The 21,177-nt window shown below is 51.0% G+C and overlaps 2 protein-coding genes across 2 annotated transcripts; both read right to left on the bottom strand.

The window, feature by feature from the left end:
- Window positions 1-224: 224 nt before the first annotated feature.
- LOC116904629 (histone H1oo) lies at window positions 225-5,292 on the bottom strand. Its single transcript, XM_032907421.1, has 5 exons — window positions 5,158-5,292; window positions 2,538-2,797; window positions 1,521-1,845; window positions 730-791; window positions 225-581 (listed from the first exon to the last, which is right to left on the bottom strand). The coding sequence occupies exons 1-5, from the start codon at window positions 5,258-5,260 to the stop codon at window positions 273-275; spliced, it is 1,059 nt and encodes a 352-aa protein (XP_032763312.1). The 5' UTR covers window positions 5,261-5,292; the 3' UTR covers window positions 225-272.
- A 7,509-nt stretch (window positions 5,293-12,801) lies between these two features.
- On the bottom strand, window positions 12,802-18,091 carry Rho (rhodopsin). Its single transcript, XM_032907422.1, has 5 exons — window positions 17,439-18,091; window positions 15,812-15,980; window positions 14,566-14,731; window positions 14,227-14,466; window positions 12,802-13,275 (listed from the first exon to the last, which is right to left on the bottom strand). The coding sequence occupies exons 1-5, from the start codon at window positions 17,797-17,799 to the stop codon at window positions 13,165-13,167; spliced, it is 1,047 nt and encodes a 348-aa protein (XP_032763313.1). The 5' UTR covers window positions 17,800-18,091; the 3' UTR covers window positions 12,802-13,164.
- Between the last annotated feature and the right edge of the window lie 3,086 nt (window positions 18,092-21,177).

Below are 21,177 nucleotides of genomic sequence, written 5' to 3' on the forward strand. Positions count from 1 at the left end.
TGGCAGACCCCCAAGCCGTAGTCTGCTGCCTCTCTGGGCTGAGGCTTGACAGTCAGGCTCAGGAAGCTTACGATGGTCTTTGGTCCTTCAAATCCTCCATCCCTCCTGAGACAGGAGACTCTTTGTCAAGACATCAGCCACACCACAGCCTGCACTGTCCCCTGGCTCCCAAGTGCTCAAAACCCACCTCTGCCTTCCTGCCCCACAGTCCAGTGTCCAGTGTCCCAGCGTGTGAATACAAAAAGAAGTCTTTATTGATAAATAAATTATGATTAGACATTATGACAGTTTGTTAGAGAATAAAAGCTTCGGAGTGCCATCTCCCCAACCCTGGCCCTAGCTTCCTCAGCCTTCTTGCTGGGAGCCTTGGATGAGGTCTTGGGGGGTAACTGAGGCCTTTTGGTGTCCTCGGGGGTCTTTGTCTTCCTGACCCTAGTTGTGGGCTGTGCCTTGTGTCCGACGTCCTGGGAAGGAGTGGGCGCTTTGGTCTTCTGCACCCTCTTAGCCCCCTGAACAACTGTCTCCGTGTGGGCTATGGCTGCCATCTCCTTTTTGATGAGGGAAGCAACACTATTCTGGACCTGTAAGAAAGCAAGCCCAGTGGTGGGGAGACGGCTCAGCCAGCAGGGAACCCAGCTCACAAGCACAGAGGCCCAAGCTTACTTCCCAGAGCCCACACATACGCCTGGAAGGACTTGAGACGCACCAGGCCAACAGGAACCTACCTACCTTGCTAGCCGAGGCCTTTGATTTCTCACACACATCTTTGGTCTTCCCATGGGCATCTGCTTCTGGAAGACCGGGGTGCGGGGAGGAATAGTGAGGAGTGAAGGTCATGTGACCTGGGCCAGCTGTCCCCAAGTCTCAGGCCCCAATTTGCAAATTGCTCTCCTTACAACAACATGGGAACATCAGCTTTGTTGCCTACCTACCAATGGTGGTACTTCGATGTCTATTTTATATGTATGTATATATATGTATGCATGTGTGTGTATGTGTGTATATATATATATATACATATATATATATATATTGTTTTGTTTCAGGAGGGTAGGGTTGTTTGAGACAGTCTCATGTGACCCAGGCTGACTTTAAGCTCCATACAAAGGTGAAGTTGCTGCCTCTCATGCCCAAATGCTTAGGATGATGGGTGTGCACCAGCTTCCTTGACTGTCTTAAAACTGTCACTTACAACTCCCTGCCAGAACGCTGTCATGGCTGCTCACTGCCCTAGGGTGAACCTAGACTCTGCAAAACCCCCTTGGATTTCTTCCGACGCCCCCCCTTCCAGTGCAGACAGACACACCCACTGGCAGCTGTTCAACCTCTTTGCACAGAAGTATCTGAGATGCCTCCTCCAAGAGGCCTTCCCTGACCCCGACTCAAGGCTGCTACAGGCTCTCCACTCCTTTACCCAGGTCTGATACTCACCGCCCACTTCCTAGGGAGGGAAGCCCCTCCCACCCCACCGCGGGGGCTGCTGGGGACCCCCTATCCCTGCCACTCATTCACACACCTACCTTGCCCGGTCCCACTGTGTTTGACCTTCTGGCCTATGTTGGCAGTGAGAGGGGCCCCTGCAGCTTTGTCTCGTTTTAGGGGGGCCTTTTGGACCTCTCTTGGCACCGCTTTGGCCTTCTTAGGCGCCTTCTCCAACGTGGCTGCTGAACGGGGATAAGCCTTCCGCTTCCGCCCTGGGTTTGGAGCCGCTTTCTCTGTCTTGGCCTTGCCAGCTTGGTCTTTCTTCCGCAATCCGGATTCCTTGGAGCCTGTCTCCTTGGTACCTGTAGCTCCCCCACGGGCTTTCGGGGCACAGGTTCTCTTTTTCTTGGGCTTGGGAACTAGCTAAAGACAGAATCTGGGGTTGGGATGAGAACAGACGCTCTGGAGAGCCCTATACCCCGTGTAAGACATCAAAGGGGCCATGCTCCCAACAACGGGGTTAAGAGGAGCGCGGAGACACACCCAGCTCTGTGGCTCTCGCTGCATTTCACCTGGTGTTAGTCTGTGCCTCTCTGCAGTGCACCACTGCTCACTTCTAAGATCTGTGTCTGCCTTCTGCCTATCACCCATTTAGCCTCAAGCCTCACTCTGCCCTGCTCCCTGAAGTCTCACCTCTTAATGTCTCTAGGAATGCAGGCTGAGAGATGACCAACTTCCCAGCTTGCTACAGGTCTGTACAATCGAGCCACCCGCCCCCCCCCCAGACTCCAACTAGGCCCCAGTAGAGCCCTCTAGGTCCCAGCAGAGCTCCCCAGTATTGGGACTTCCTGAAATGGACACCTCAGTAACCACAGGCACCCCGTGAGGTTAGTAGAGACTGCCCCATAGTGTCCCCCCAGAAGGTGGGGGTCAGTGGCTATGTGGTAGGAGCCACACACAGACCATGATACTGTGCGGGCTCCCCACACCGCACAATATGGGTCAGCAGAGGGCTGTGGAGATGTGGGCTGAGGTGAGGAGCAGCACGTGCTAGGTAAGGGTGTGATGTCTAAACCTTGCCCCAAGGCCTCCCTCTCTCCTTTTCTGGAACTCACTTTGAAGCTGCCAGTGGCACCCTTGGCCTTGGAGTTGGCAGGCCTGGTGAGGAGGCCTCGCCGCATGCCAGTTTCCAGGGCCTGCTTCAGCAGGTACTTGAAGCGGGTGGTGCCCACTGTGGGGTACTTATGCTGGATATAGACCTTGATGGCTACAACTGAGGTGCCCTGGCGCTTCTCCCTGGCCTTCAGAGCCTCTAGCACCATACGCAGCATTGTCGGGTTCCGCTGGCCTACTTGGATCCTGCTGCAACTTGGATCTGTGGGATAAACAGAAGGGCATCACCCAGACCACCCTCTGCCCCAGGCAAGGCCTGCTTTGGTGGGGCAGAGCACACACTGAGAACCAACTCCCTGTGAGCATCACTGGCTGTCAGTCTGCGAGCCTTGCACAGACCACTGTCCCTATGCTCATCAAGTCCCCTCCTTTGGAAGAAGACCTCTTGTAGAGGCAATCCTGCGTAGGTGAGCTGCCCAGGGGTATCTAGAACTGTAGCTCTACTGTACTCGAGAAGTAAATCGGGAAGCTCAGTGAGGCCCATGTTGGCTTCTCTTACACACAGGTCACCTCGAGGAAGGCACCAAAGACCCTGGGGACAAAAACACTGAGAAAGCAACATCTGTCAAAGGCCACGGGGCCCTGTTCAGACTCAGAAGGACTCAAAACAATCACCCTGGAAATCCAGGCCTGGTGGGACAAACCTGTTTACCCCGTCACTCCAGACACTGAGGTGGGAAGATTGTTATTTCCAGACCAGCCTGGGGCTACAGAATGAGGTGGTACCTCAAAAATAGGACAAACTCAAAATCCAACTGGACAAAGAAATAAAGCAACCAAATATTGATAGATGCGGGAGGAAAAGGCAGCTCTGAAGGTTTTGTTTCTGTGCCGCTCATGACACAAGCCAAGGTTTTGTGCACCCATGCCAGGTAATCGGTGTCGTCCTGAGCTGCACCCCAGCCCTGACAGCACTTTCTCCAAGGTTCAGATCTTGGGAAATCAACCCTGGACTATTTCTAGCCGAAGTACTGGGCCTGGCATGTGTCTGGGATAAGCCGGTGGGTAAGCAAAGCAGACACAGCTGAGGACGGCTGAGGTTGATGGGCACAGGGGAGGGACTCAGCTGTTCCTGGCCCGATTTCCTCTCAGTGTCGGAAGTTTTCCTAACAAGATATCAGCATCGTCTGTGGCTCCTAGACTTTGTAGAGGGAAAGTCTGTGTCCACAGCTGGAAAGAAGGTAGAAGTGAAACTCTCTGGGGAGCAAAGGGGTGAGGAGGGGGAGGGGAGGAGGATTTGGAGGGATATGCTCACACTCAAAGCACGTTATATACTTGCTTGGGAAAGGCCTCGGGTGCAGAGTAATAAAAGTATAAATAAAGGGAGCCTTACTACATAGCTCTCACTGGCCTGGAGTTCGCTCTGTAGACCAGGTTGGCCTTGAACTCAGAGATCCATCTGTGTGAACTGTGGTGCCTCTCAAGTGTGACACATCATGCCCACCCCACACAAGTAACATTTTGAAAATGTTTAAAAGAAACTTATTTTGGGAAAAGGGAAAGTAAAAACAGTCACAGTGCTAGCAACACGCCCCTCCCCCCACCCAGAAGTGAAAATGCAAGCAGAGGCATGTATGAGGGTGCAGGAGCCTGGTGTGCTGAGCGTGCGTGAGGCCCCTACCCCCCCGGCCTGCCACGTGCATGAGAGTTCTTCCACCCATGATACGCTCACACAATGGAATACTACTTGGCCATAAAGGACTGAAATGTAAGTGGCTACTACACGGAATGCTTCTAAATGTAAGCAAACAAAAAGCCAGTCACAAAGCCGTGTGTAAAACATGGGAGCTCACAGGCGGCGTGAGGCTGGGGAGTGATTGCTAATGGCACAGGTCAGCTTTTCTTCTCAGGAAATGACTCAATTCTGAAACAGATTGTGGCAATGGCCACGCATGATGACATACTTAAAGGTCACTGCACGCTGAACTTGGGGGAGTGGTGCCGTACGGGAATGGGCCGAAAAGCAGCAAGAAAAGGAGAATTTGGGGGAGAGGAATGGGAGAACCTGTCAGCCGCAGGTGAGTGATTTAAACTCCAAGTGATGCTATCAGAATTATTTGCAAAATTCAGACTCAAAAGTAAGAGAAATTGTTAAGTAGAAAGAAACGGCCATAGGCTGGAGAGATGGCTCAGTGGTTAGGAGCGCTGGGTGCTCTTCCAGAGGACCCAGGTTCAGTTCCCATCACCCACATAGCAGTTCACAACTGTCTGAACTCCAGTTCTTTGTAATTCCAGTTCCACTGGGTCCAGCACCCCTACACAGACCTACATGCAGGCAAAACACCAATGTATGTGAAAGAAAAAAAGAAAAAGCCACATGAAACTACAAGCCAGGAGCCTGAGGGAGTCCTACAGCAGGACCATAGCATCCTGGACCTGAAGTTTTCATTGAGTCCCAAGCCAGGCAACGGGGTCATTCAGCTTCGTCCCTCTCCAGGACTGGGTCTCCTCCTCCAAATGAGTGGTGAGGACCACCCTTTACAGCTGCATGCACTTTCTCAGCTGTTGTCACGGGGTTTCCGGGACCTTGGCCTAAACTCAGAATTCCACTCCCTTGCTTACCTGGACTGACAGCCCCAGGGAGCCCACATGATCCAGGAGGTGATGTGTCGCTGGAGGGAACGGAGGAGGAGGAAGAAACACTGGAGACACTCCCTGGAGCCATGGCACAGGCGGCGGCAGGCCAGACCAGAGCTCTGTCAGGTGGCAGCCTCCAAAACTCCCGCCTTAAATACCTCCCAGTGGTACTCGACGACCAATTGCCAATCGGGTCTACCACCTGAGCAGCTGGAAGCTGTCAATCAGGCCTGGGAGGGACGACTCACTCTAAACACAGCTCCTGCCTCAACCCTGGAGACCTGAAGCCATGGGAAAGTAGAGGCAGAGTCACTGTGTCCTACCTAGCTAATGGAGTTGGCATGGAATGGGAGACACCTGAGTTGTGGGGGTGCTCGCAAGGGTCCCCTAATCCCACCAAGTGGGCAGGGGTCTGTCTACCCTGTTCCAGATGACTACTGGCCTCAGTTTTCCACAAAGCAGCAATTGTGCCCAAAGAAGGGGGTGTTTGGAGGCAGTGGCTCTTCCTTCTGTGTCATTTTGATGTTTTAGATAATACAGTTTCAGATGCAGGGGGAGGTGTGCCTGGGTCTTTATATGGCCTTGGCTGAAGGCCACTGTCTTTAGTGTCCTTGGTGTTCAAACACACACTGGGACAGGTGTCAGTTACCGTTTCCCATCACACTACCCAACACTGGAACCCTGGCCTGGGTGAGAGAACCAGCCGGCTGCCCTGACAGGGCTATGACTTGGGAAGGGATCCCCCACCCCCCACCCCCGAGCCTGGCCATTCCATCTCTTTCCTAGGAAGGGCTGAGTCATCGAGATGAAAGACAGAAGTGACTTCTCAGTGAAACCACATGGGCCTGAGTCAATTACTCCATTGCTGTAAAACACGCTGTAGTATATACGACAAGATCTGATAAAGGCTTGTGCTTGTTCCAGCACTGGGGAAACTGAGGCAGGAGGCTAGGGCGTTTGAGGCTAGCCTAGACTGCAAACCCCTGACTCAAAAAGAATCAAACCAAACAGAAACAAAACAGGGTGGATTAAAACAAGAGGGATCTCTCTCCTGGCTGAATGTCAATATTTCTCATGAAATATGAGACAAACATTTCTCATAGCTGACTGTCAAGGATGTATGAAAATCACACAAAGGCTGAGAGAGCTGACAGGTCAGCCACCTTAGAGGCAACTCAACATTTTAAGATTTATTTATTTATTTCATTTATATGAGTACACTGTTGCTCTCTTCAGACACACCAGAAGAGGGCATCAGATCTCATTACAGAGGGTTGTGAGCTACCATGTGGTTGCTGGGAATTGAACTCAGGTCCTCTGAAAGAGCAGCCAGCACACTGAGCCATCTCTCCAGCCTGCAACTCAACATTTTATGGAGCAAAGAGGAACTTGCTCCATGGTGTAGCCATCCCTCCCTGGGGAGAAACGGGAACAAGTAAACAGGAACTTTGCCCCAGTATCAGCAGAAATTTAAGGCAAGCTAAAAACTTGTCAGGTAGAAACAGGCTAAGCCAATTGTGGGATAGAACACAGCTGTGAGGCTGAGGCCAGCACTGAAGCTGGTCTAGCAGGACTCACACCAGTGTGGGAGCAGCCATTGCTCTGAGAAAGGTGGAGGTTGGGGATGCCTTGCAGGAGACTTATAAGCTTCCCCTCTCTGTGTATCATCCCTTTATTTTCTGGAATTTTTCCAGAGAACTCACCCTCCATCATAGGTCTGGTTTGAGAAAGGCCGTGGCCTTCAAAGTTCTTTGCAGTGAAACAATCTCACTCCATTTCTAGAATCTTCCATGGCTCCCTACTTCCTTTGGGGAAAAGTTTGAGATCTTCCATCGGGCTCACAGTGCTTTCCTGACTCTTAAATCCCACAGTTCAATCACACCGCAGGTGGGACTCAGGTTGTGGTTCAGTGGTCCAATGAGAGCTTAGCATCTCTGAGATTCTGGGCTCAACATCCAATACTAGACTTTTACAAAGTCACACCGTGTTGCCTTCGAATGAACTCTGGCTAATACTAGGATGTCACATTTTGTGCTTCTATGTCAAATTAGTGCAGACGGTCCAGAGTTCCCATCTCTGCCCATAGCTATGTGCAGATATCAGTGAGGCCTTGTTGATCTCAGTCTTAGATCTGTGGTAGCCTCGGGCTGTGAGCTACCGAGGGTATGGTGCTTTTGTGATCCCATTGCCATGGGAGCAAGCCCTGCTAGTCTGTTGGATGCTGAAACCCATGGTCCAGTCACTTGTTACCCAGCCAACATCCAGGCAACCTACTGGTCATCAGCTAGTCCTTTACTTAACCATGGATGTTTGAAGCAGCCCAGCAGAGATGGTCCAAGCTGAATCCCAGTCAGCAGCAGCACCTACTAGTCCCTGGAGCTGGAAGAAAGAACATGTGGTTTGTTGTTTTAAACCATAAATTCTGGGACTATTTGTCACATAGCACAAGGTTGCTACTATACCAGGCCTAGAAAGCCTTCTATTCCTACCTACTTTCTCTGGAATATGTCTTCCTTTCTCATGTAGGTTAGGTTTGCTCAGGAATGCCACAGCACTGTCTCACAGGTCCCTGACTCTTGAGTTCTGTGGTGGATCAGGGCTGTCTCTGGCACCCAGCCCAACACTAGCACACAGTAGGCCCTCCAGACTTGCTGTGGTGCTTTGGCTCCAAGGAGTGAACAGAGACCTGCAAATGCCCAGTGCTAGACGGGGAAGGAGCAATGAGAGGCAAAGAGGCAAACGGGAGCTGGCACGCATGGGGGCCGCAATTTTGATCCATTTGTGGGGCGTTTCCAAGAACTGAGAAATGCAGAGACTCTGTAGTGTAAACATTCCCACGAGCTTTGCTGAAACCCTGCTCCCAGGCTGTGCCAGGATCGAGTTTTGTGTTGGGAAGGGAGTTTGGGAAAAACTCAGAGATCTAAAAATTCTCAGAGGGGTTTGCCACTTGACAGGGAGATAACAGCAAGTTAGGGAGACTGCTGGCAGAAGCATGCCCTCTGCCAGCCTCCTGACTTCTCTGCGAGGCCAGGCTGGGTGTGTGTGTGTGTGTGTGTGTGTGTGTGTGTGTGTGTGTGTGTGTGTGCTGACTTCCTTCTGGAACCTTCTCCTCCCACCTTAGGACATGCTCCATTTTCAGAGACACATGTCCTAAACTCTGAGATGATGAGAGGGCCTCTGCTTTGTACCGTGCCAGCTCCTATGCCACCAGGACACTGAGACATTAATTTCTTTTTTTTTAAATATTTATTAATTTATTTTATGTGAGTACACCATCACTGTCTTCAGACACACCAGAAGAGGGCATCAGATTTCATTACAGGTGGTTGTGAGCCACCATGTGGTTGCTGTGATTTGAACTCAGGACCTTTGGAAGAGCAGTCAGTGCTCTTAACCACTGAGCCATCTCTCCAGCCCCGAGAGACATTAATTTCTTAATCAGTGCATCAGGGTGGAGTGAAATTGCAGCCACTGGCAGTGCCTGCACAAACTGTATAATTGATATTATACAGTTGTATAAATTGGCATCTTCATCATCTTACACATGAAGAGGCTGAAGTCCAGAAGTGTGGCTCACTGCACACTCAGACCCTAGGCTGCATTGTGGAAGCCCTCTACAAAGCCCATACAAAGATCAAGAAGTAATTCAAGAGGAGACAAGATGGCCGATCTGGAAAGACATTTGCTGGCAAACTGGATGACCCAAGTTTCATCCCTGGGGTCCATGTGGCAGAAGGGAGCTGACTTCCAAAAGCTGTCTTCTGATGTCCACACTTACAATGTGTCATGTATGTGTTCTGCTCCTCTGATAGGTACAATAAACAAAATGTAATACAATTTTTTTACATTAATTCAAACAATGAACCTGACGTGTTTTGGGGCAGTGCTCATGGTGTTGGATCATGTGACTTCACAAAGCCTTGGTTCTGTATGGACTTGGACACTTTGGACAGCACATGCTTTTGTACCACACAGTGCCAACAAACTGCCTGAACGGCAGCTCAGATTCCAGACTATTGGATGTTGTGAACTGTAGTGTTTGGTTTGGTTGGTTGTTTTTGTTGTACATACAAAGTTTTCTGTGTTATTGGAACAATAAGAGTTGAATTGTGGAAAACAAAGACTTACAATATTTTCTTACCATCACTCCTTAGCATGTAAGAATTAAATTAGTATATTTTGGGGTTGCATTGTGTTAGAATGTTTGATCTTTAACAAAATTGCTGTTTGAATGGCTGACTTGAGTTTCATATGTAAATCATTGGCTTGGGAGCTAGGGCGACATCTTAATTAGTAACACTTGCTGTGCAAGGATGGGGCCTGAGTCTGGAACCCCAGCACCTGTGGAAAAGCTGGGTGTGACCCCAACTGTAACCTCAGTTTCTCCACTTTCATATACACAGATGATAGCACCTCCACATGGACACACAGACATATGGGCATATGCATGCATACACACATACCACACACACTGCTCAGTGAATTTTAGATTACGATAATGAAACAATTTCTAACAATTTCTGAAATGGCCTAGACACACTTCTTCATGTTGTACTATGTATTTATGCGAAGAGGCATTCTTGGCATCAAGGATTATAAAACCAAAATATCAATCAACTCTAAAAAACGTTGTATATGCCGTGTCCTACATCATTAAGTATTCAGCTGAGATCTATTCCTTGTGAAAAAGCAAGCAGATCCATCTCATTAGTATGCAAATTTATTTTCATCTTTAATCAATCGTAAAATTGCATATATATCAAAGATTTATTTTACATTAGGTTTCTTTATGATTATCAGTAGGTGTTTGACTTGTGCTCCTATTTAATTCCCTATATATCTGGGGTCACACTCAATGTTCTCAAAGGTAAAGTGACCATGGGTGGAAACTATTTCAGAAATAAGCCCTCCACCAGCTAAGATGTCTCTCACTTTCAGCTAAGAGTCATGGCCTGTGTAGTTTAGGGACTTACCCTGGGACTGGCACTGCATTTCTCTGGAGCATCTCAGGCTACTTGGTACCCCAGGTGTCTCTTTATTGGGGTGACAGCCCTGTCTGACCTGTGATTGGATGAGTGTATTGTATGCTCCACAAATGATGCTTGCTTGGAGACTAGCAGGTGGCCCTGTGGGGACTCCAGAGCTCCATCTACTCTCATAGTGACTGCCAAGGGGAGGCTGACCAGAACATTCTGGTTCTAAAGGGGTATTTTTCCTGAATAGGAGAAGGCAGGAGTAAAGGTGACACTCCTCAGAACAAGTGAACTGGGCATGGAGGAGTGAGGTAGGACAAGGCCAAGCAGCTAAAGTAGCCTACCAACAGCCACTCCTGGCCCATAAAGCGTGAGAAACAACCAGAGGTATGGTAGCCATGGAGTCCCCTTCATCTATGACACCCAGGAGCCTTGACTAGCACATCTTAGTCCCCACCCCTCTGGACTGGTCCTGATCCTGTTCCCCTGGTTTCTTTTGGGGAATATATCCTACAGACTCCTTAACTATGTGGAGTCAACTTTATCTTGTAGTATCGGAACACATGACAAATGAGGGAGCCCTATATCAGACAATCAGACATAGTGGTTGGCTTAGAGGTGATCAGGTGACCCAGGTCTAGCTGATCAGAAAAAGAATCTCCATCTCAGGCATGGTGATTGACTTAGAGGTAATCAAGTGACTCAGCTCTGGCCAATCAAATGAATCTCTATCTTAGACATGATTGACTTAAGGATAATCAGGTGACCTAGATCTGCCCAATAAGAACCTAACCTGTTACCACAATTATAAAGGGAAGGAAAGCCCCTTTCTGGAGGGATTTCTGCCACCTCTGAGGATAGGCCTTTGAGTAAAGTCAACACAGAAGAGACACACAAAGGGTCACAGGTCTGAGCTTCTACATCTAGCTGGCCTGAAGTGGAGGGAAGTGGGCTTTCATGTCTATAAGCCAATAGACAGTCTCTGTTTCAGCAATTGGGGTGAACTTCTTGTCACTTGTGACCAAATGAAACTTCATCACTTATGAAGAGAGCAAGCAAATAACCCCTTGCTGTCACCTGCCCTTGTCCAACATGGCATGGAGAAACTTTCATTCCAGATCCTGGCACCCTTTCCTCCTTGGAAGATGGTATTATTCCACATCTGAGGCTCCAACCCATTCCTTTGATAAGTGGAGGTGTGCTGGTAAGGACAGCTCTGAGCCAAGGTCTAGAATACCAGAGTATGCCAATGTCTTCAGCATGCCAGGAAGTAGGCTGGCCACGTAAGTCTCTTAAATCTCATACAATCCCCTCAAGGGCAGGTCTAAGCTCCTCTTTACAGATACAGAGGCTTAGAAAGGTCACCATGTCTCTATACTGCTCAAGCTGAGTTTCTAAAATTGATGGAGCTGCTCTATCACATTCCCCAGAGACTCTGGACTGCTTATCCCCACATAGTCTAGTCCTCCCTAGCCAGGGACCAGGGAAGCTTCCCAGTTTCCATCCATTTTGAAAGGGCTTGAGAGCAACAGACTACCACTGCCACCAAATGTAGGAGCTGAGCTTTTAATGCCTCTGTTTGTCTTTGTCCCCATGCAGAGCTGGGCCTGCTGAGGACCCGGCTGTGGTTCTATAGAGGAGGGATGCAGACTGAGGCTGCTCAATTCTGGCACCCCAGAGCTCCTGTTGGCCTCAAACCAAAACTCTGTGGGATAAAGAAAAGATCAAAGGCCAAGTAATACAGCACATCCAGCAAGGTAGCTGGGAACTAGATCCATGAGCATCCTAAGAATGAGGCCTGGTCAGGTCTTGCACTGTGTTTCTGAGCTCTTCAGAAAAGGGTGGCATCAAGGACTCAGCTTCTCCCTGAAGGTGGACATATTTGGCATGGCTTCCAAAACTCCATACTGGCCTGGAACTGTTGCCACTTGGTTGCTGGTGTAGACGAGCAAATGTATCTGGAAGCCAAGAGGAAGGGCTGGGTCTCCACAGGACAAGTAGGTTGAGAGACAAGAGCCAAGGCTTTCATACTGAAGGGAGGACCTAGGCCTTGCCTGAGACTCCTGGTCTCAATGCTTTCTTAGTCCTAATGACTGCAGCCCACATTGCTGTCACTGTCATTCATCTCTGTGATCCAGCTCCATTTCTACACAGGCCTGAAGGTCTGGTTCATTTGTAAAAGCCTACTGAGGCTGGGGGAAATACCTTATCTGAGTGCTTAGGCCCTGCCCAACTCCCAAGCAGTCACTAATAAGCAGAGACCATTAGGATGGCTAATTAATTATATTAGTTGGTGTTACCTGTAACACAACTACCAGTTTTGCTCTTTATATACAAAGTGTTTGCACACACACATACACACACACTCACACACTCACACAATTTTCTCTGTGTGTCTCTCTTCCTTCCTCCTTCTTTCTCCTTCCCTTCATCTGTCTTTGAAGCAGCCACATTCTGTCAGGGCCCTGGATTTGGGAGATCCCATCTGGGGTGGGGGTGGGGTGCAGAGAAAACCAGAGCAGGTATGTAAAACAGTGTACAGATTCCAGTCAAACATGACTGGGTCTGCCAGTTTGGGCACCTGAGGACATCCATGTTCCCTTCCGTTAATCCCTTCACTCATATATCCACTCATTCAGTCACTCATTCCTCCCTTCATCCAACTAGCATTTATTAATCAGCTACTATGTGTTCCATTCTGTCCTAGACACTTAGTCGTAAGCCGGGACACTTGTCATGTTCCTGAGACACAAGCTGAGGGGAGGGGTACAGATCCCGCTGGCCCCCGGGAATTGGGGACTCCAGGCTGGGGGTCTTGGTGGATGGATGTCCTTTGTCAGGCTGTCCCTGTTGAGTGGGGAGCCTCATTTTGCTTTCATGAATTCATTAAAAACAAAGAAAAGAACACTGAGGGAGCCTGCATGACCTCATTCCAACGGGTGCTGCTCCTGGTGGGGGCTGTGGCTGGGGTGAGTGGGGACAGGAGACTCCTACAGTCAGCCACAGTCTCTGGCCAGGCTTAGGCTGGAGCCACCTGGCTGGTCTCCGTCTTGGAGGCAGTGGCAGAGGCCTCATCATCTCCCAGTGGATTCTTGCCGCAGCAGAGCGTGGTGAGCATGCAGTTCCGGAACTGGAAGACAAGAGGCACCAGTCAGGACGGGGCCCTACCACTCCACTACCTCAACCCCACCTCCAGCATGTCCCCTCCCTAAGCCTGGCTCCCTGGGGGAGCGTGCTAAATGTATGTTGCCCTTCAACCAGAGATGTCAGGAACACAGCATGAGGGGGTCTGTCAAATGACATTCCATGTGTCCTGTGGATGAGTAGGACCTTGTGATCTTATCTAATTTGAGAATTTGTGATTTGTGATTTATTTCCTATAAATAAATAGGGAAACCGAAGCCCAGATCTGACTTACCCAAGGTCACACAGCCTGAATGTGGCAGAACTAGAACTGGAACCCAGAGTCAAGGTCTAGTGACTACATCCTTTTCTGCAGGGAAACTGTGACTTTTAACAGCGGCTTAATCCCTTTCTTCCCAGAACTAGCAATTTCTACAGCTTTACAGTGAGACCATTCTATTCCTAGCCTTGGAACTACCTGACATTTTCTGGTTACTTCTTAAGACAGACTCTCATGTAGCCCAGGTTGGCCCCCAAATCACTGTATTGCCAAAGATAGCTTTGAATTTCTAATCTGCCCACTTCAGCATCCTGAGCACTGAGACACAGCAGTATGTTCACAGCCTGCTTTGGGCGAGGGGGACACACACCCACTATCTAGCCCAGGCTGACCTGGAGCTCAAGATCCTCCTGCCTCAGGATTAAGATTACAAACATGGGCGATTGCACCTGGCTTCTAGCTGACTTCTAAAGCTGACTTCCAGAACCATCTGGTCAGCTGTATCTCACAGGACTGGATGGCAGGTCACCCAGAGGACTTACTCCATGAGACTGGGGGGTCACCAGCCTGAGAGATCATGGCCTGCCAGCAGTCTGAGTGGACCGCCTTCCCTGCCCTCCCCTCCCCTTCCATTCTCTCCCTCTCTCTCCACAAGCCCTGTCTCAACCCAGGCAGCACCTGCTTGTTCATCATGATGTAGATGATTGGGTTGTAGATGGAGGCGGTCTTAGCAAAGAAAGCGGGAAGGGTCATGAAGATGGGGCCGAAGTTGGAGCCCTGGTGGGTAAAGATGTACATGGCCACACTGGCATAGGGAAGCCAGCAGATCAGGAAGAAGATGACCATGATGATGACCATGCGCGTGACTTCCTTCTCTGCCTTCTGAGTGGTAGCCGACTCCTGTTGCTGGGCAGCGGCCTGCAGGGAGACAGACCTGTGTCTAGCCCATGGGGTCCATGCAAACCCTGGCACCCACCCGGCTCTGGCCACCCAGCCCCAGGGTGGCCCCACTCATGCCTCCTTGACGGTGAAGACCAGCTGCCCGTAGCAGAAGAAGATGACGATCATGGGGATGGTGAAGTGGACCACGAACATGTAGATGACGAAGGACTCATTGTTGACCTCAGGCTTGAGTGTGTAGTAGTCAATCCCGCATGAACACTGCATGCCCTCGGGGATGTACCTAAGGGTGATAAAGCAGAGAGAAAACACATGCCCAGCCGGACATAAGTGTGGGGTTCCTGGAGGCTACAGTTTCTGTGGGCCTAGGGAAGCATGGTTATTACCTGCTGGCCCCATCACCAGGTGAGACTTAGCTTCTCTGCCCTCAGACAACTCTCAAGCTCCCTGTCACTTAGTCACACAGCTCTCCTCTCCAGCCTGCTGCCCTTTGGTGGTTACATGAGTAGGCAGAGGATGCTGGGGAGGGGAGCTGAGGCCTTCCCTGTGAATGCTGCAGTGTGATGTGCAGGTCTCCTAGTAACAGCAATAATTTCTACAGTAAGGGTAGGCCTGCTGCGGTTATCAGAACCTTGTGCAGCGTCTAGAAACGAGGATGTCGTGATGATATCTGAGGACAAAGACACTGGGCTGCACTCAGAAACCTGAGTGTCCATTGAGTGTGTCTATAGAGGCCTGCCAAGCCAAGTGAGTGAAGGTGGGGGAAGAGGCCAGTGAGAGGTGAACGGTAAGGGGCTCTTACTCAATCAGGGCCACTGGGTGAGCTCCTGGGATGGGGAGGAGATGTGAGCAGAGAATGGAGATTCTCTGAGGCTTTGTGCATCACATAGCCTGTCCAAGTGCCCAAACCATGGACCCCACCCTCTCTTGTCTCATTTAGATATGGTGGCCTGGAAGCTAGATGAGAACTAGTTTCTGGGGCTACAATGTCACAGGCATATTGGAAAGGTTCAGCTTCTCCAGGGGCCAAGGTCCAAGGTCAGAGAGAGAGAGAGAGAGAGCTGCCCATACCCAAACTCAACCAAAGAGGATTGTACTTCGGCCTTGGCTTAGCTGAGGATTAGGGACTTGGCCAAGGTGAAGGGTTGGGATGTCCAGCGTTCTCCTTGCTATGGGGCTCAGAAACAGAATCAAACTCATTGGCCTACTACAGTCCCTCTCTTCTCCCTGCCTGGGAGAGTGACCAGAGTGATTTTAGGGGGCAAGACCATGTTACATTTTGCCCGGAACCAAGTCGAGGGCTCTGTGTTCTGAATGGAAACCCCACAAAGACCTTGCCAGACCCAATACTCAGTGCTATTACCTGGACCAGCCAACCAGTGGGGGAGCAGCACAGGCCAACGCCATGACCCAGGTGAAGGCCACACCCATAATGGCATGATTCTCCCCAAAGCGGAAGTTGCTCATGGGCTTGCAGACCACCACGTAGCGCTCAATGGCCAGGACTACCAGGGACCACAGGCCGATTTCACCTGTAAGGCAGTTAGAAGCTATTAGTCCTCCAGCTCTGACCTCAAGCCAGAGAGCAAACACCACAGAGAGGACAGGGTGGCATGGGTGCTTCTGGTTTGAGACTTGTACCAGGCCTTAGGGATTGCAGTGAGTTTGGGCTGGCCAAGAGGGAGGGAGGGAGTGAAGAACCTGTGTGCCAGAGGAAGTGAGCAAAGGAACAGATCAGAAGCTCTTCTGTTTGTTAGAACTTCAGGCTCATGAGAGAGACCGCCTTAGAGTGATGGAGCTGTGGCTTAGGGCTACACCCTGGCTAGCGTTTTGGCAGAGGAAGAAGAGGGGTGAAGAGGGAGCTCCAGATACTAGTCCACATGTCACCCTCAGAAGCCCAGTGTGGGGAAGGACCACATAACTTCTGAATAATGGGAATGCTACCGACAAGAATCCGGATGGCAGATGCGGCCTGGGCCTGACCCCACAGAGACAAGCTCACCAGCACAGCACCCCAGCTTCTGTCCAGAGGCTGGGGGACTGTGATCACAGAAGGTAACAGAGATGTCCAACAGTGTTACCAAGGCAGTACCCTGGGCACTTGGGACTCATGCAAGCTAGACTCACTGGTCACTCTGGCTTTGGGCTTTGTTACACCCACTTCTCCTGTTTCCTCCTACATCCTCTGGAAACATCTCTGAGTCCTAGCCAGGAGACCCTGACTCTGGTCCTGGCCCTTCAGTATCTCTAACCATGACTTTTGCCTGCTCCCTACCTCAGGTCCCTCAGCTAAACAGGCCCCAGAGCTCCTCGAGATAGCCTCATGATTCTCCAGTCGAGTGAGAGGAAATGTTTAGAAACACCTGGCGTACCATAGTGGTCCAAGACTAGGATCACAACACTTGAGAAGCTGAGGCAGGAGGATCACAAGTTCAAGTACATCCTCAGCTGCATAATTTAAGGCCAGTCTGGACTGGACTGCATGAGACTGTGCCCAACTCCAAGATAGAAAAAGAAAAGAAACAGATGAATCACTTGAGGTTCCGGGTGTATGGAGCATGCAGTCTGGCAGAAGCTGACAGGGCTGGCCAGGCAGTTAGATGTGCGATTCTTTCCCAGACCAGGGACAGTCCTGAAGGATCTAGACCTCTGTGTCTTCTCTAGCTCACTCCTGGTGCTCAGTCTGTGTCTGCTCCAGCTCAGCTGCCTCAGAGGACACCCCCACACAGGACTCCTCAGTGAGACCTTGGCCTATCTGAACCCACGTTTCTTGTATTACTCAAGAACAAGATAGATGAACGAATGTTCAGTGCCTGCTTTCAACAACAGCCGAGCTTGGGGTCACAGTGTTTGTCAATGAACAAGCTAAGCCTTTAGATGATACCGATTACAGGGACCCATTAAGCTGCCGCTTCCAAGCTGCAGAACCTCCCCAGGTCCTTTCACATCCCCTTGGCTCCTATGCTACACCCCAGTCCCTCTGCTCATACCTCCAAGGGTGGCAAAGAAGCCCTCAAGGTTGCAGCCTGTGGGCCCAAAGACGAAGTAGCCATGCAGTGAGGTGTAGAGGGTGGTGGTGAATCCTCCGAAGACCATGAAGAGGTCAGCCACAGCCAAGTTGAGCAGGATGTAGTTGAGTGGTGTGCGCAGCTTCTTGTGCTGTACGGTGACGTAGAGCGTGAGGAAGTTGATGGGGAAGCCCAGCACGATGAGCAGGAACATGTAGGCTGCCAGCATGGAGAACTGCCATGGCTCCGCCAGGTAGTACTGCGGCTGCTCAAAGGGGCTGCGCACCACGCCCGTGATGTTGGAGAAGGGCACATAAAAATTGGGGCCCTCTGTGCCGTTCATGGCTGCGGCCCTTGAGGTTGCCCCACGGGCTGTTCGTAGACAGAGACCAAGGCTGCCTGGCGAGCTCAGCCACCTACGGCTCCCACAGCACAACTCCAGGCACTGACCCCCCCCAGACCCTTATAAAGTGACCTTCTCTCCCTAAGCCAGAGGCTGATTCAGCATCCGGGAGATATCACACTAATACTAATCCCACTGCTGCCACTGGGGCCTAATTAGCTTGCAGAGGGGCCAAGGTGACATCAGGTGGAAGCCCTTAGGTAAAGAAAGGGTGTCTCATCTTGTTTGCCCTGGAGTCCCCCAGGAATTTCTCCCCATGTCACTCTGGTGGCCTCAGGCTGTGACTGGAGTCTTTGGGCCCTAAGTTCATTTCTCCACGTTGTACCAGTTGACAATGTCTCCTCCTGAACTCACCTATGCTATCTCTTCCCAGGATACCCCCGACTTAACCAGTCCCCTGGCCCTGACACCAGCTCACTTGACGGATCTGAGCCCTGTGTACAGTCAGCTCCGCTCCATCACCTCCAGTCTCACCCTACCCCAGCCCAGCGGCTCGATAACTATTTGTTGCATTCAATTGGAATTTGCTCACTCATTTGTTCATTAAACATTCATGAGCCAGCCACTTGGGAGACCAAGGAGGCGCCCCTGGCCCTGCTCAGAGTGCTTCTAGCTTGAGCAAGACTCAGCCAGGGGAGGAAGCACATTCCAGTCCAGGGAGGGATGACCAAGGGCTATGGAGATGGGAGGGGCCTGCTGGGTACCATCCCTGCACGAGGGAGCAGGCTGCCAGGTTATTCAGGTGAGCATGTGCGGCCTGGAGGCCATGGTGAGGGGCATAAGTTCTGCCTTGCCTAGAAGGCAGTGGGTTTACAGCCCAGTGAATCTCAGGGGCAGAGAAGATGACCAGAGACCTGGGGCTCTGAGGCGTCAGAACTCTATGTAGGCTGAGAGATGGTCCTACTGGCCTGCTGGTGATGCCAACCTGGGAAGAGGTCCTGGCCTAGGCCTGCTGTCTGGGGATGTTAGGCCAGCATCTTGGCCATGTAGCTGTGAAGCCCAGAGGACCCCCGTGAAGGATGCTCCAGGATGACTGTCAGGCCGATACACGAGTGGAGCATCCACTGAGTCCCAGAGGAAGGATTTGATTCTAGGGGCCCGAGAGAGACAAGAAAGCACTGGATGCAAGAAGCCAGCACCCTATGAGAAAGATGGTTCTGAGTAGTAGTTATCAGGATAGACAGGGAACAAAAGAAAAGTTCCCACTGTGTAGTTGCACCGCACAGCCTTTCTAAGATTGAGCTAAGAACTGATGGTGGGAGAAAATGCCTTGCCCCTTGCCACATGGGCATTCAGGCAGTACAAAGACCTGGGAGCTGGGCCCAGGCTGACCAGGGAAGTATTCCTCTCTGAGCCTTGAGGCTCTTCAGCACTCCCTTGCTTAAGTCTCTAAGTGCCTGGGATTCCTAGATGTTTAGAAAGGCAACCCTATTCCATGCAGGTGTTCTGCTTGAGAAAAGGAGCACAGGGCAGGTGTGGGTGTCAGGGGCTGGAAGTTGGCCTCCAGCAGTTTTAAGGAGCTTGGCTTGGTGATTAAGACCAGCGTTAATGAGGTCAAGGTGGAGGTTCTGATTCTGACATGACCGTGGTGGTCACCCCCAGATCTACCCTGCCCCCTCCCCAGCTCAGCAGTGCCTCTGCAGTCAGCTTGTGCTTGAGAAACATCATTATGGTCTCCTCGGGGACTTTGCCCATCTCCTAGGCTCTAACTCGAGCCTGCACGGTGGACACCTGTTGACCCAGTGAGAGAGTGGGCAAGCAAGGTCACCTCTCAGAGCACTGCCCCTAACTTGGGTAACAGAGGCAGCACCACAGGTTGAAAGCTGTCACTGAGCTGAGGGGACACTGGAAGACGTCTGTACAGGGTGTTGGTTCAGTGAGACACGTTCTGAGTGAGTTAAGAGTTGTTAGAAGCCATCAGCTGATTGGCGCCGTGTATCTGCACTTGTAGAGACTGAGGCCTAGAGGCTGCAGTGGTTACCAAGGTCACATAATTAGCCAGTAACAGCTGGGGTTATAACCACTTAGTCTACGGAATTCTGTTGCCATCCCCCACATCCCTCATCAAAACAGTTCTTAGGAGAGGGCTGCCTGTCTGCCTCATCAAAGCAACAGTCACCAGAGGACAGGGCCTGGACTAAGTCACTTGGACTCAGATGGGCCAGTGAGCATCCAAGGCAGATAGATTCTAGCCTGTGTCTTTGAGTCACTCCAATACCCTGGGAAGCTGCACTTCCCACTCTAGGTCTCTCTTGCTGGGTCTGGGGAGTCTGAGGCATCACAACCTGTCCCTGCCAGTGCAATTAAGGCGCCATGGCTCCTTTGCAAGACTTGATGTCCCACTCGGCCCTGGAGCAGTGCAATGGCACCCCTTCCTGAACACTGCCTTTGCCTCTGAGAAAACTCATCACCTCAGCCCCTCTGCTCCTCCCTTTGGGTCTCCAAGAGCCAGCCCCACTGTGCATACTGTTTACTATGCTGACACTACCTAGACCGTTTGGTTGCCCTTCTGATCCACACTCATTAGTGTATCCAGAATGCTGGTCAGCTGAGCATCTTTCTCTGTGTCTTCAGCTCTTGGTCCGTAGTGGCGGGTATCCAAGACACACTGTCCCTGCAGGCTAGGGGCCCTCAGGAGAGGTGAAGTTTGCACAGTCTAGATGACCTGCAGTTTGAGTTCTTTTCGAGTCAGGGCTGTTGAAAAGAGCAGTGCTACACAGGAGTGTTGTCAGTGAAGAACTATGAGGTGCTTGGATGCTGGGGCCCTGAGAAGCTGTCTCTGAGGCTAGCTGCAGCCATGTTGGCCCTTCAGAAGCAGGGGCAGTCACAGGGCATTGAACGGAGGATTAGGGACTTAAGTCACCTACACTAATAGCTCTTAAGCCTCAGATGGAAAAAGTGCTGCTGGGTCAGCAGACTCCTCCTTTTCTCCTCACCTGTGGCTTAGTCCTCTTGGTTGTGTCACCATAGCCTTGCTGAGGATGTCAAGGGACGCCACTCCTTTCCTTCCTTACAGGTCTAATGCTTGCTATACATACTCTTATTATTTTAAGTGCTATGGCGCCTCAGGGCAGCAGACAAATGAACTAGAGAGAAGCAGCAGTTAGCTCCTAGCTGCGCCTGCCCTGCTCAGCCTTGCCTTCAATGTGGAAGCGGAGCTAGCAAAGAGGCATAGCTGAGGAACACTAACTCTGAGGCAGAGCTTGGGGCCCAGGCCTCAGCAGCCTTTCAGGAAGAATCTATGGAAATAAATGTAAGTCTCACAGGAACATTAAGTGGCCAGGGGAGGACCTGCAGACCTCAGACAGGTAGCCCCAG

Source organism: Rattus rattus, chromosome 6 (genome assembly GCF_011064425.1).
Source record: "Rattus rattus isolate New Zealand chromosome 6, Rrattus_CSIRO_v1, whole genome shotgun sequence".
In the NCBI taxonomy this organism is placed as follows: domain Eukaryota; kingdom Metazoa; phylum Chordata; class Mammalia; order Rodentia; family Muridae; genus Rattus; species Rattus rattus.